This window comes from Aethalodelphis obliquidens, unplaced genomic scaffold (assembly GCF_003676395.1).
Source record: "Aethalodelphis obliquidens isolate GAN/ISIS:26980383/991018 unplaced genomic scaffold, ASM367639v1 scaffold14, whole genome shotgun sequence".
Classification (NCBI taxonomy): Eukaryota; Metazoa; Chordata; class Mammalia; order Artiodactyla; family Delphinidae; genus Aethalodelphis; species Aethalodelphis obliquidens.
In genome coordinates, this window is record NW_020837958.1 from 766,283 (window position 1) to 782,059 (window position 15,777).

General features: G+C 43.3%; 1 protein-coding gene and 1 long non-coding RNA gene across 2 annotated transcripts in view; one reads left to right on the forward strand and one right to left on the reverse strand.

The window, feature by feature from the left end:
* Nucleotides 1-8,275: 8,275 nt before the first annotated feature.
* Nucleotides 8,276-14,493, reverse strand: LOC113624692 (uncharacterized). Its single transcript, XR_003434437.1, has 2 exons — nt 14,448-14,493; nt 8,276-8,408 (listed from the first exon to the last, which is right to left on the reverse strand). It is a non-coding gene; the product is annotated as an uncharacterized LOC113624692 (long non-coding RNA).
* OSBP (oxysterol binding protein) overlaps nt 10,482-15,777 on the forward strand; it is a 34,361-nt gene continuing 29,065 nt past the window's right edge. The window contains exon 1 of the mRNA XM_027114614.1: nt 10,482-11,318. Within this exon, the coding sequence (XP_026970415.1) occupies nt 10,957-11,318 (362 nt within the window). The 5' untranslated portion in view covers nt 10,482-10,956. The remainder of the gene's footprint in view (nt 11,319-15,777) is intronic.

Sequence of the window (15,777 nt, forward strand, 5' to 3'; positions counted from 1 at the left end):
ATTCCCTGGCTGTCCAGTGATTAGGACTCGGGGTTCAATCCCTGGTCGAGGAGCTAAGATCCCGCAAGTCGCGCCGCACGGCGAAAAATAAAATAAATTTAAATAAAAAATAAAAATCACTTTGTTGTATGGAAAAGGAAATCGGCAAAAGAAGGGGCCGCTTATGAGAAGGCCTCGCAACACTGTTCCTGCTCTACAGAATGAGGAGAGCGAGACTTTAAAAGGCAAAGTGACCGAGGGACTAATTTTTTTTAAGTAGATTTAGGACGGATGTTACCTTGGGGTGTGTGGGGGGCTGTCGTTAAGAGAATGGGATTGGTATAAAGATGTGGGAAATAGGTCATTTATATTTCTTACGTTGAGTTGTGGGATGACAGGGATTCATTTTATTTTTGTGCTTCGTCACTTTTATATATCATGTGTTCTGTGAATGTTATGGGCTGAATTTTGTCCCTCATAACTCAAGTTGAAATGCCATTTGCAGCAACATGGATGGACCTAGAGATCATCATACTAAGTGAAGTAAGTCAGAGGAAGACAAATATCATATGATATCCCTTATATGTGGAATCTAAAAAAATGATACAGATGAACTTATTTAGAAGACACAAATAGAGTCACAGATGTAGAAAACAAACTTATGGTTACCAGGGGGGAAGGGGGGAGGGATAAATTGGGAGATTGGGATTGACATAATCATACTACTATATATAAAATAGATAACTAATAAGGACCTACTGTATAGCACAGGGAACTCTACTCAATACTCTGTAATGGCCTATATGGGAAAAGAATCTAAAAAAGAGCAGATATAGGTATATGTAAAACTGATTCACTTTGCTGTACAGCAGAAACTAACACAATGTTGTAAATTGACTATACTCCAATAAAAATTAAAAAAAAAAAAAAAAACTCAAGTTGAAGTCCTAACCCTCAGTACCTCAGCATGTGACCATGTTTAGAGACAGCACATCTGAAGATGTATTAAGTTAAAATGAGGTCGTTAGGGGAATTCCCTGGCAGTCCAGTTGTTAGGACTCTGAGCTTTCACTGCCAAGGGTGCAGGTTCAATCCTTGGTCGGGGAAGTAAGATCCTGAATGGCATGGCCAAAAAACTGAAGTCATTAGGGTGAGTTCTAATCCAATATGACTGGTGTCCTTACAAGAAGTGGTGGTGAGGACACAGGCACAGACAGGAGACCATATGAAGATACAGGGAGAAGACAGCCATCTAAAAGTCAACACCTCAAGACTTCCCTGGTGGTCCAGTGGTTAAGACTCTGCACTTCCACTGCAAGGGGCACAGCTTTGACCCCTTGTAGGTGAACTAGGATTCTGAATGCCACACAGCCAAAAAAAAATTAAATAAGTCAGCACCTCAGAAGAAACCAACCCTGCCAACACTTTGATCTCAGACTTCTAGCCTCCAGAATTGTGAGAAAATGAATTTCCATTGTTTAAGCTACCCCATCTTTGGTACTTTGTTATGACAGTCCTGGAAAACTAATAAGTTTAGGTGTCAAATATTCCATCATTAATTTTTTTTAAATTTTTAAAAATCCATAGGATAGTAGAAAAATATGTATCAAACTGTTAACAATGGTCATTTCTGGAAGGTGTGATTATGGGGAATTCTGATTTTCTATATTTACATTTCTGAACCCTTCATATCTTTTATAATGAGTATATTTTGGTTTGTATTTAAAGGAAGGAAGAAAAGGGAGAGAGAGCATGGACATGATTTGTCCAATATTGTAGTGAGTGAGTGGCAGAAAAAGAAAAACTGGATTACATTTACAATTATTTTCCAACATTTCTCCATCTAACAGAGAAGCAGACATGTTGTATGGGACTTCCAAAACTGTTCCTTAAAAGAAAGGAAATTCCCTTTTGTCCTCGTTCCTTCTCTCTTCTTCCTGCCTAGAATGGAGCTGTAATGACTGGAGCTCCAGCAGCCATCCTGGGGCAAAAGATAATCTCAACAATAGTAACAATGCACAGTGGAGGAGAAAGACGGAGGCTGTGTCTCTGAAGACTTCAGTGAGCTACCATACCAACCCTGAGCTGCCTACCTCTGCGTTTCTTTTCGATGTGAGAAGAAACTCTTATGTGTTTAAACCAACATAAATTGGACCTCTGTTACTTGCAAGTAAACCTAATCCTAATTATTACAAAGGATTTTTTGTTTGTTTTCGGTTTCTTTTGCGGTATGCGGGCCTCTCACTGTTGTGGCCTCTCCCGTTGCAGAGCACAGGCTCCGGACGCGCAGGCTCAGCGGCCATGGCTCACGGGCCCAGCCGCTCCGCGGCATGTGGGGTCCTCCCAGACCGGGGCACGAACCCGCGTCCCCTGCATCGGCAGGCAGACTCCCAACCACTGCGCCACCAGGGAAACCCAAAGGATTTTTTTTTAGTCATTCGATATTAGAGCTCATTAAGTGCTATTGGGGAAAAGTTATTTGAATAATCTTTTAAAAACATATTACTAATTTGAGGGAATTCTCCACCCACAGCCTCCATTTTCTCTGAAGTGCATGATTATCTGATGTGAAACAGGAGGGTTTGTGTAGCCTAAAGAGGGTGGTTAAAATGTTGGTACAATTTCCCGGGAGGAACAAGAACAGGGGCAGGGCTAGTGATAACTTTTTAAAAATAAAAGAAACTAATTCTATTTTCTGTTATCAATTTTAACTAAACATCAGTTCATTGTGTGGATGACACATGACTTAACTATTTGAATAGTTTCTGTTATTAAGAAAAAAAAAGATTCCAAGCCACCAGCAGTATGAAGGCTGCCAAGGCTGAAGGCCTCTTCATATCTGTGTTTGAATGCTGGCTTTGCTTTTATAAATTATTTTACTTGTTTGAGTCTCAATTTCCCCATCTGTAAAAGGGATGGCAAAAACAACTGGGATTGTGACAAAGAATAGATGAAATTACATTTGTAAAAGTGCTTAACACTCAGTAAAAGCTATTCCCTCACTTTATTAATCCATTTGTACCTCATATAAAGTTCCAGTATTTCTAGGCTTGTCATACCCCCAAGGAAGACCTGTGGGTCCCACCTGGATGAGTTATGTTGTGCTGCAAATATAATCTTAAATAATTAATAATTTCAGTTAGCGTTTATTGATCATTTACTATAGACCAGGCACATTTCATGCGTTTTTATTTAATCCTTCCCCAAAACCTTGAGAAATAGATGCTATTAATATGGTCATAAGGAAACTAGGAGAGGTCAAGTAAACAGTCCAAGTTTTTTTTTTTTTTTTTTTTGGCCATACGGCACGACTTGTGGGATTTTAGTTCCCCAACCAGGGATCGAACCCAGGCCTTCAGCAGTGAGAGCTCGGAGCCCTAACCACTGGACAGCCAGGGAATTCCCAGCAGTCCAAGATTGCATTCACTTAGCACAAGCAGGATTTGAACCATGGAGACAGTAAAAAGATAACTGGTCGCCAGGGGTTCAGGGAGAAGGAGGGAGAGATGCACAGGAGGAGCACAGAGGATTTTTAGGGCAGGGAAACGATTCTGCATGATACTGTAATAGTGGATACATGTCATTATGCATTTGTAAAACTCACAGAATGTACAACACCAAGAGTGAACCCCAACATAAACTATAGACTTTGGGTGATAATCAATTATAACAAATGTACTACTCTGGGTATTGATGGTAGGGGAGGCCGTGCGTGTGCAGGGATGGGGGATATTAGAATTCTCTGTACTTTTGGCTCAATTTTTCTGTGTACCTAAAACTGCTCTTTAAAAGCCTATGTTTAAAAAGCATGAAAATACCCAAAGCATTGGTGATTGTCAGGTAAAACAGTCTGGACTAAACAGAGGAGTAAAACAATGGGATAGGAAAGGAAAGTTTGAACCCAGTAGTGAAGGGCCTTAGACAGTCAGGTGGGTAATTGGGACTTTAGCCTGTAAGTCAGCGGGGGTTGTTGAGGATTACTGAGCAGGGAACTCAGGTAAAGAACAGACTTGTAGGAATAACCGTCTGGCTGCTATTGTGTGAGGAGAATTCGGGAAGATGGAGTGGAGGCAAATAGAGTAGTGAAAAAGCAGGTAAAAAGCACAAGTGGGGGGATTTCCCTGGTGGCGCAGTGGATAAGACTCTGTCCTCCCAATGCAGGGGGCTCGGGTTTGATCCCTGGTCAGGGAACTGGATCCCACATGCATGCCGCAACTAAGAGTTTGCATGCCACAACTAAGGAGCCTGTGAGCCACAACTAAGGAGCCTGCGAGCTGCAACGAAGACCTTGCGCAACCAAGTAAATGAATAAATATTAAAATAAATAAGTAAAATAAAATAAAACACCAGACCATAGGGTAGAATTCCAAATGATATTAAAAAAAAAAAAAGCACAAGTGGACCTGTAAAGAAAGGGGTGCATAGCTGTTGGTGGGAATGTAAATTGGTGCAGCCACTATAGAAAACAGTATAGAGGTTCCTAAAAAATTAAAAATTGAACTATCATGTGATCCAGCAATCCCACTTCTGGATATGTACCCCAAGGAAAGGAAATCAGTACATCGAAGGGATCTGCACCTCTCACTGCAACATTATTCACAATGGCCAAGACATGGAAACAACCTAATTGTGTGTCAATGGATGAATGGATGAAGAAAATGTTATATATACATATGAATATTATTCAGCCATGAGGAAGAAGGAAATCCTGCCATTTGTAACAACATGGATGGACTAAGTGAAATAAGTCAGATAGAGAAAGACAAATACTGTATGGTCTTACTTATATGTAGAATCTTGGTTTTTTTTTTGGCTGCGTTGTGTCTTTGTTGCTGTGCGGGGGCTTTCTCTAGTTGCGGCAAGGTTGCGGTGCACAGGCTTACTGCGGTGGCTTCTCTTGTTGCGGAGCACGGGCTCTAGGCACGTGGGCTTCAGTAGTTGTGGCACACAGGCTCAGCAGTTGTGGCGCACGGGGTTAGTTGCTCCGCAGCATGTAGGATCTTCCCGGACCAGGGCTCAAACCCGTGCCCCCTGCATTGGCAGGCGGATTCTCAACCACTGCGCCACCAGGGAAGCCCCTTACTTATATGTAGAATCTTAAAAACCCAAATTCACGGACTTCCCTGGCTGTCCAGTGGTTAAGACTCCACGATTCCACTGCAGGGGTTGCAGGTTGGATCCCTGGTCGGGGAACTAAGGTCCCACATGCCACGTGGTGGGTCCAAAAAAAAACGGGCTCACTCTCCTAATCCCTTCAGTTGCTTCCTGTTGTACCTGTAACAAAACCCACACTCCTCAGGAGGACTTGTAGGCCTTTCACATCTACACTCTCCACCTCTAATCCCTCTACCTCAGGTACTGCCTCTCTTTTCCCCCTCAGGTCTTCACACAAGAAAGACTATCTCCATCCTTTCCTTTCTTTTCTAACTCCTCCCCGGTTGCTTAAAGTGAGTTTAATCCCTGTTTGAAACAGGTTACACTGTCATTCTCTTTCATAGCACCTTGGTTGTTCTCCATGTTACCTCAGGTATATCATTACTGTACATATTTTCTCTATGCAAATACTGTATATATTCGTTTGTATGCTTCTATTTAATACCTGCCTGTCCCCAAGATCCTTTATGTTCCATGAGAAAATAGAGCCTATCGGTACGTTCACTACTCTGCCCCCAACACTTGGCAAAAGCCTGGAGATGCTCAATTCATATTTGTGAAATGAATGAATATGCTAGGCTGTGTGCTGTCATGCAGGAACCAAAGATGAAACACTGGAGGAACTCACCCTCGAGTAGGGGTGAAACGGCAGGAACATAAATAACTGTAGAGCGAGACAATGAACATCACAGGAAATTCTATGAGTCCCGAGGAAGGGGCATTATTCTAGGCAGGGAATTCAGAGCAGACTCTGCGGAGGGAGAGTACTATGTTGGGCCTGAAAGGAGGGAAAGTGGAGGGCAAATGTGGATAAAACATAGGGATCAACTTAATTGGAGTGTGGAGTATATCAAGACAAAAGAGTCAGAGAAGCTGGGAAAGAAGTGACACCAGATTGTCAAAGGGCTCACTTGCCAGGCTAAGAAGTCTGGACTGCATTCTGGAGGCAGCGGTGGGGCAACAACAGTAACTCAACTCACCCTTTGAAAACCTTTTAAAAATGTTTTCAGGTATACAGTAAAAGTAGAGATACTAGTACAATAAATACCTGCATGCTTCTCACCAACATTCAACAACTAACATTTTGCCTATTTGCTTTATATATAGATATACAGTTACGCAGATGTAGATATATAGATATGTGTGTGTGAGCATTTCAAAGTTTGTGTTACTTTTCTCTTTCTTCCCGTCTTTCCTCCTTCCTCCCTCCCTCCCTCCCTTCCTTCCTTCCTTCTTTCATTTTCTGAACATTTCAAAAGAAATCAACAGACTCCTAACATTTGTTCAAAAATTTTTTTGTCTTTATTTATTGATTTTCTTCCAGTTTTATTGAGATATAATTGACACACAGCACTGTGTAAGTTTAAGGTGTACAGCATAATGATTCGACTTACATACATCATGAAATGATGACCACCGTAAGTTTAAAACCCATCTGTCATCTCATATAGATACAAAAGGAAAGAAATAGAACAAAAATGTTTTCTTTCCTGTGATGAGAACGCTTAGGAATTGCTCTCTTAACTTTCATGTATAATGCAGTATTAATTATATCGATTATGTTGTGCATTACAGGTTCTAGTACTTATCTAGTTTGTAACGTTTGTAACTGTTGGCTGCCTTCACCCAAGTGCTCCTCCCCCACCCCTGCCTCTGGTGACCTCAAATCTGATCTCTTTTTCTACAAATTTGTTTATTCATTTGTTTTTCTGTGTGTTTTTTGCGGTACGCGGGCCTCTCACTGCCGCGGCCTCTCCCGTTGCGGAGCACAGGCTCCGGACGCGCAGGCTCAGCGGCCATGGCTCACGGGACCAGCCGCTCCGAGGCATGTGGGATCCTCCCGGACCGGGGCACGAACCAGTGTTCCCTGCATCAGCAGGCCGGACTCTCAACCACTGCGCCACCAGGGAAGCCCCATTTGTTTTTGAAGTATAACTGACCGACAACACTATGTTAGTTCCTGTTACACAAGATAGTGATTCGATATTACTATATATTTCAAAATGTTCACCACAGTAAGTCTAGTTACCATTTGTCACCATACAAAGATATTACATAATTATTTATTACCCACACTGTACATTTCATACCCATGACTAATTGATTTTGCAACTGGAAGCTTGTACCTCTTAACGTCCCTCATCTATTTCTCTCTTTCCCCCAGCCCCCTCCCCTCCGGCAACTGCCTGTTTGTTTTCTATATCTATGACTCTGCTTCTGTTTAGTTATGTTTGTTCTTTTTTGTTTTTTAGATTCCACGTATAAGTGATAACATACTTTCTTTCCTGCCTTTCTCTGTCTGACTTATTTCATTAAGCACAATACCCTGCAGGTCCATCCATTTTGTTGCAAATTCAAATTTTCATCCTCTTTTTTAAGGCTGAGTAGTATTCCATTGTGTGTGTATACCATATTTTCTTTAGCCATTCATCCATCAGTAGACAGGCTGTTTCCATGTCTTAGCTATTGTAAACAATGCTGCAGTGAACACGGGGGTGCAGACATCTTTTTGAATTAGTGTTTTCATTTTCTTCAGATAAATACCCAGAAGTGGGATTGCTGGATCATATGGCAGTTCTATTTTTAATTCTCTGAGAAACCTCCGTACTCTTTTCCATAGTGGCTACACCAATGTACATTCCCACTAACACTGCACAAAGGTTCCCTTTTCTCCACATCCTCGTCAACACTCGCTATTTGTTGTTTTTTTTTGATAACAGCCATTCTGACAGGTGTGAGGTGACATAACATTGTGGTTTTGATTTGCATTTCTCTGATGATTAGTGATTCTGAGCATCTTTCCACGTGGCTGTTAGCCATCTGTATGTCTTTTTTGGAAAACTGTCTATTCAGATCCTCTGCCCATTTTTTAATTGGGTTGTTTGGCTTTTTGATGTTGAGTTGTATGAGTTCTTTGTATGTTTTAGATATTAACCTCTTATCAAATATATTGTTTGCAAATACCTTCTCCCATTCAGTAGGCTGCCTTTTCATTTTGTTGATAATTTCCTTCGTTGTGCAAAAGCTTTTAAGTTTGATTAGGTCCCATTTGTTTATTTTTTCTTTGTTTCTCTTACCTGAGGAGACATATCCCAAAAAATATTTCTAAGACTTATGTCAAAGAGCATACTGCCGATGTCTCCTTCTAGAAGTTTTATGGCTTCGGGCCTTACATTTAAGTCTTTAATCCGTTTTGAATTTATTTTTCAATATGGTGTGAGAGGGTAGTCCAGTTTGATTGTTTTGCAGGTAGCTGTCCAGTTTCCCCAATACCACTTATTGAAGAGGCTATTTCTCCAGATTCTAAAGATGCTTTCACTCATATCCATCATACCTACATTGAACATACATACATTGAACAAATACATTGAACAAATGTAATAACTGCTTTTTACTGGTATTAGATCATCTAATACCAGTCCATTTTCAAATTTCCCCAGTTATCCCCCAAATGTCTGAAAAGCAGTTTTCGGGGCTTTTTTGTTTGTTTGTTTTTTCAGAACCAGAATCCAGTCAAGCATTTGATTGTGTGGGTTTCTTTTTTAAATTAAAAAAAAGTTACAACAATCACCACGTGACTCTTTGTTATGATATCACTTTTCCTTAATCTTTATATCTTATCTTCTGTAAAACCAGTTGTCTTATAGAATGTCTCACATTTTTTATTTACTTGATTGTCTCCTTGGGGGTGTTGTTTATCTGGTTCCTCCAGCCCCTGTAACACCTTACGTTTTTGTAGCTGTTTAGTTTATCAAACACGTTCGTATGCATTTAATCCCAACAGAATCGCTGTAAGGCTTTATCCCTATTTAACAGAAACGAATACTGAGGCTTGGAGTGCTTAAATGACTTTTCCAAAGCCAGAGAGCCGGTAAGTAGCAAAGGCAGGACTCAAGCATAAAGGGATTCACTTTAGTTGAGTTAAAACAACAACAATTAATCCCAAATAGCCTACATCTAACTGCAGATTTTCAAAGTGCATTCTCTCTCCAGAATTCAATAGATATTCCTTTTCTTTTAAAAACGTTTTCAGAAAAAGGACCTTTTGTTGTTGTTTGTTTTGTTTTGTTTTTGCGGTACGCGGTCTTCTCACTGTTGTGGCCTCTCCCGTTGCGGAGCACAGGCTCCGGACGCGCAGGCTCAGCGGCCATGGCTTACGGGCCCAGGCGCTCCGCGGCATGTGGGATCTTCCCAGACCGGGGCACGAACCCGCGTCCCCTGCATCGGCAGGCGGACTCTCAACCACTGCACCACCAGGGAAGCCTAGAAAAAGGATCTTTTAAGAAATATTTTATTTTCCTGATACCGTGAAGTACATTGCCAAGAAAAAGCAATTTGTTTTACAACGTCTAACAGCTATTTCTCTTGTCCAGCAAAACTAGCAAAATGTAACAGATATCAGGTTCCCCCCAAAGCTCCGTTTGTAACAACAGTTCACAACGTCTAAACGTTAAATGAGTTACTGAATTTATGACTTTCATAAATGTGTAAACAAAGTCAATTTATCTAAAAATAACTATTCTCTGTGCAAAGTTAAGCATATACGTGTGCGCTTATGATGCTAAAACCAACAAGGGCCTTTAGGACTGTCAGAGACGCCGTTCGGAAGTACACGTAAAGTCAGGTCTTCTCCAGTCTATTTTCTCCTCACAGCTGGGTCAGAAACTCGTGGAACAGAATTAGGAGAAGCTTATAACAGTCTACAATCAAGAGATAAGGGGTGTGGTGCGACGATGAGCAAACCAGGCAAAGGAATTAGGATGATGGATTCAGGAGGAAACTGGGGAAGACATTTCTGGGCTCCCCAGGAATTCAGGCCTCCAGCTTGGAGCCAGCTGCTATAAGGGGGCCCTAGAAGGGAGAGACATAGGCAGGGGCTGAGTACTGAGAAACAGTGTTCTCAACAAGAAACTATGGAAATCTTAACTCAGAGAGAGGGATTCCCAACACTGCCCATACATCAAAAAACGTTTTTAAGAAGCTGACTCGCTTTCGCCTCTCGCAAACTTCCACAAAGGTGCAAGCAGGCGAGCACGCCCCACAAGTGCCCTTCCCTGGTTTTATTGGCTGCCCTGGCCTGCCCCTTTCTCAATCTGTTTCTTTCATTGGTTAGCATTGATATGCTCCTGCTTTCACAGACAATTCCCGGAACCAATCATCTCCAATCACCGCTCCGTCTCTCCGCCGACTTGTGAGTGGCATCCATTCCAACCAATAAAAAATGAAAGTGAGGCTGTGGAGACTACACTCCTCCCCTTTCTCCTCAACTCTTTCTGCAAATGGTAGAAAAGGTTGAGCAGCTGATACGAACCACCAATCCGTAAGGGCGGAAGAGGGGCGAGGAGAAAAGTGATGGGAGGGGGTGACGTGGCGGTGACGGAGGCATAAACTAAAATGAGTGGCAGAAATACTAGCCAATCGACAATCACACTGGCTGGGTAGTCTGCATTCTCGAGTCCTCCCTGAGCGCTGGAGACTTCGGGAAAGCACCAATGAGCTTTTCATGAGTCTGATTGGCCTTCACCTGCACCAATCAACGGCGTGCCTGGCGGAAGCGTCCCACCACGGGCTCTCACTGGGCGCTGGTGGAATGACATGCCCAAGAGAAATGCCAATGTCCGAGGGGTCTTCCGCAAGTGACACTCAGCATCACCAATCGACTTCCTCCTTCCCGGCGGCAGAGCCCTCCTCCCCGCGGCCGGCCTGGCTGGGCGGGGACGCTGCGCGGCGGCGGCTGATGCGCTAGCCGAGTGGGGCCCTCCGGACGGCGACGGCGGCTCTCGTAGGCGGTTCCGGTCCTGTATCTCCGGGCGGCGGCGGCTCATGGCGGCGACGGAGCTGAGAGGAGTAGTGGGCCCGGGCCCGGCAGCCATTGCGGCCCCGGGCGGCGGCGGCGGCGCCGGTCCCCCCATAGTGGGAGGAGGCGGCGCCGGTGGCCGCGGAGACTCGGGGCCGAGCTCTGGGATCGCCCCGGGCACGGTGGCCGCGGTGGCTGCGGGCGGCCCGGGCCCCGGGGCCGGGGGAGTGGCGGCGGCGGGCTCGGCTCCTGCGCCGCCGGCGGGGGGCTCGGGCGCTGGGGGTTCGGGCTCGGCTCGCGAGGGCTGGCTCTTCAAATGGACCAATTATATCAAAGGCTACCAGCGGCGGTGGTTCGTGCTGAGCAACGGGCTCCTGAGCTACTACAGGTAACTGCTTCCGGGGCGCCGTCCCCCACTGCAGCCCACAGCCCCTGTGCCGTTACCCTCTCCAGCCCGCGCAGCAGCCAAGGTCGCCCCAGGCCCCTTTTCCTCACTTGCGCTCTTTGACAGCCCGCGACACGAGTCCACCATCACGAAAGTGAACGCCCCAGGACTTACCGCTCCACCTGGGTGATCCACCCTTAGTGCCATACCTTCCCCTCGGTCCCTGGCCCTTCCAGTTGTTCGGAGAGCATCTACTCTTCCATTGTGTTTCCAACAGCGCATCGGTGCAGTGATTAATTCTGCAAGGAAGGCGCTGTTGTAGGTGTTTAAGGGACACGTATGGGAGGGCAAAGTCCAGGCACCGCTCGCAAGGAACTTACTGTAAAAAGTCCCAAGGCTTAGCTTTCTGTGCCTAGTCTCCAGAATTCAAGGTTATTAGCAGCCCTTTATGTACCCGCCTTTGCTGTCTCCACATTCAAGCACAAGGACACCACGCGTAGGGTGGCCTCGGTATCTGTCCCCTCTCTTTATCTCTTCAAGATTTGCCTAGGCTTTCGCCTTCTGGACAGACCAGAATGGAGAAGTGCACTCCAGTGTTTCTTTTTGCCTGCCCCACGTCCTCCTGTGGGAATCATTAAGTGTTCCATCCAGTATTTCTGGGATCTCTCTGGTCAGTGAGGTTTAAGTTTCATTAAGAGAAGAGTCCGTGTCTTTTGTATGACTGCTTCTGTTCAAAAATGCTTGTTTTGGGATGTTCAATATATTTTTACGGTGACCCACAATCTTCTCACAACATAACATGCTTTTGGCTACTCATGTTACTATAGATAGAGAGGTTAGGGCACTGAATTTGGAGACAGGACATAAACATTTCCTGAGTGCTGGACAGTTTGGATGGGTGTTTAACATACGGTATTCTTTGACTCCCCCAAACAATCTGGAAGTTAGGAGATATTCCCATCTTACCAATGAGGAAACGGAGACTTAGCTTGGGCAACTTTCCCAAGGTCTTGAGTCAGGATTTGAAACTAATTCTTTTCACAACAACACAACCTAAAACCCAGGTTAGTGTTACATGGATCAGTCAGATATAGAGATAACTACTTATCCATAGCTAGTACATTTATAGATCATGATACTATGTATATTTTATACAAAATGTATAGAAGTTCCCTGTAAGGGAGATTTTGCTTAATATAATGGCATTTCTAAGTGAAATCTTTTTATAAAGACCATTCTATTTGGGCCCCAAAACAGTGTTGTTAAGAACGGCTCACTCTATATTTCTTTTCCTCTGCCAGTAGTCACTTTGCCACCAGGAGGGTTTGGGTGAACGAATCTCTTTTCCACCAACTCCATTGTATTGGCTCTTAAAGAATTTTGAGAGGAAATTGAAGATGGGAGGTGGATTGATGGAGAATGAACAGTTTCTAAAAAAAAAAAAAAATGATGGGGGTTGGAGGTTGTTGAAGTAGGAACACAGGCTTATCTGGTCTCTAACAGTGGAAAATACCTTAGCACATCCTCACTGCTTAAGCCACATTAATTGTGAACACTTGTGTATTACGTTTCTTTTTTTTTTTACCATCTTTATTGGAGTATAATTGCTTTACAATGTTGTGTTAGTTTCTGCTGTATAACAAAGTGAATCAGCTATACGTATACATATATCCCCATATCCCCTCCCTCTTGCATCTCCCTCCCACCCCTCTAGGTGGTCACAAAGCACCGAGCTGATCTCCCTGTGCTATGCAGCTGCTTCCCACTAGCTATCTGTTTTACATTTGGTGGTCTATATATGTCAGTGCTACTTTCTCACTTCGTCCCAGCTTACCCTTCCCCCTCCCTGTGTCAAGTCCATTCTCTATGTCTGCGTCTTTATTCCTGTCCTCCCCCTAAGTTCATCAAAACAATTTTTTTTAGATTCCATATATATGTGTTGGCACAGGGTATTTGGTTTTCTCTTTCTTACTTCACTCTGTATGACAGTCTCTAGGTCCATCCACCTCACTACAAATAACTCAATTTCGTTTATTTTTATAGCTAATGATTCCATTGTATATATGTGCCACATCTTCTTTATCCATTTATCTGTCGATGGACACTTAGGTTGCTTCCACATCCTGGCTGTTGTAAATAGTGCTGCAGTGAACATTGTGGTACATGACTCTTTTTGAGTTATGGTTTTCTCAGGGTATATGCCCAGTAGTGGGATTGCTGGGTCGTATGGTAGTTCTATTTTTAGTTTTTTAAGGAACCTCCATACTGTTCTCCATGGTGGCTATATCAATTTACATTCCCACCAACAGTGCAAGAGTGTTTCCTTTTCTCCACACCCTCTCCAGCATTTATTGTTTGTAGATTTTTTGACGATGGCCATTCTGACTACTCTGAGGTGATACCTCATTGTGGTTTTTTTGTTTTTGTTTTTGCGGTATGCGGGCTTCTCACTGTTGTGGCCTCTCCTGTTGCGGAGCACAGGCTCCGGATGCGCAGGCTCAGCGGCCATGGCTCACGGGCCCAGCCGCTCCGCGGCATGTGGGACCTTCCTGGAACAGGGCACGAACCCGTGTCCCCTGCATCGGCAGGCGGACTCTCAACCAGTGCGCCACCAGGGAAACCCCCTCATTGTGGTTTTGATATGCATTTCTCTAATGATTAGTGATGTTGAGCATCCTTTCATGTGTGTGTTGGCCATCTGTATGTCTTCTTTGGAGAAATGTCTGTTTAGGTCTTCCGCCCATTTATGGATTGCATTGTTTGTTTTTTTGATATTGAGCTACATGAGCTGCTTGTATATTTTGGAGATTAATCCTTTGTTTCTCCCATTCTGAGGGTTGTTTTTTTGCCTTGTTTATGGTTTCCTTTGCTGTGCAAAAGCTTTTAAGTTGCATTAGGTCCCATTTGTTTATTTTTGTTTTTATTTCCATTTCTCTAGGAGGTGGGTCAGAAAGGATCTTGTTGTGATGTATGTCGTACAGTGTTCTGCCAATGTTTTCCTGTAAGAGTTTTATAGTGTCTGGCCTTACATTTAGGTCTTTAATCCATTTTGAGTTTATTTTTGTGTATGGTGTTAGGGAGTGTTCTAATTTCATTCTTTTACATGTAGCTGTCCAGTTTTCCCAGCACCACTTATTGAAGAGGCTGTCCTTTCTCCATTGTATATTCTTGCCTCCTTTATCAAAGATAAGGTGACCATATGTGTGTGGATTTACCTCTGGGCTTTCTGTGCTGTTCCATTGATCTGTATTTCTGTTTTTGTGGCAGTACCATACTGTCTTTATCACTGTAGCTCCATAGTATAGTCTGAAGTCAGGGAGCCTGATTCTTCCAGCTCTGTTTTTCTTTCTCAGGATTGCTTTGGCTTATGTATATCATTTGCATTATTATATTCAGAGTTGATTTTCATTTTAACCCTTTCTAATTACTAATCCAGGACTATCAGTTTAAGGTTAAATCACAAATCTAAAATTTTAGTCTGCTCCAGAGTTTTTCCCCTACTCAGGTTCATGTTTTCCTGTTACACTGGCCATCATTCTAATGTTCAATTGATTCATGTCCTAACTTGGCTTGTAAGTCACTGTTAACACTGATTCCCCATTTTCAAAAGTTGTGTATCAGCTGAGGGCCTTAATGTGTGGTCATTTTTCCTCATCCAAGTTCCTAATCAAATCTGCTTTCTAGCTCAGCTGAGCCTTTGATCAGTACCAGTCTTGATCAGTATTGATCTTGGTTGGACAGTAATAACCTATATGCTGCTATCTTTTAAGTACTTGTAACCCCTTTTCACTTCTCTCTTACAGTAGCTAGTGGTACCTGTCTGACTACAGCTAAAACTACTTCCAAAACATATCAAACCACATATTGGGAAATATACCACGGGCCTGTCCTTGCCAGCTAAGATGGTTCCACTCACACACCAACCAAGCAACAGGATCCAAAGTTATCAAATCTACGCACTACCCTCAAAATCGCATTGAAGTACTTCCTATCAACGAATTGGTAGTTTATTCTTTCGAACAGGTTCTTTGGGTCCCCATCTCCTTATTTAGCCAACTCGTCTTTCCTCCTGCTTTTCTTGCCTCCAAAACCAATCGTATCTTGTATATGCCTTTTACAAAATACTGTTTTCTTTTTAGCTGAGTACTTCCTAGACCCATGCTCTGATGAACTGTCCTAATAGGCTTTGGCAAGCCTTCTTTTTACCTATCCTGTTCTTCCTCACAAAGTTACACAGATCTCCGGTTACTTAAAACCATATGTAGAACCCCAGCTCTCCTAGACACATCATGACAAGCTCATAGTATTAGTTTTCCTGGCTAGCCTCTAGAGACTGAGTTACTATTTCGGCTGGCCTTTTCAGGGAAGACCTTACTAACCAGAAAATACCACCTAATACTGAGGTGCCTAAAGAACTTATCTTGCACTCTGAAAAGCATGTCTTTCTCGCTTCTGCACTCAC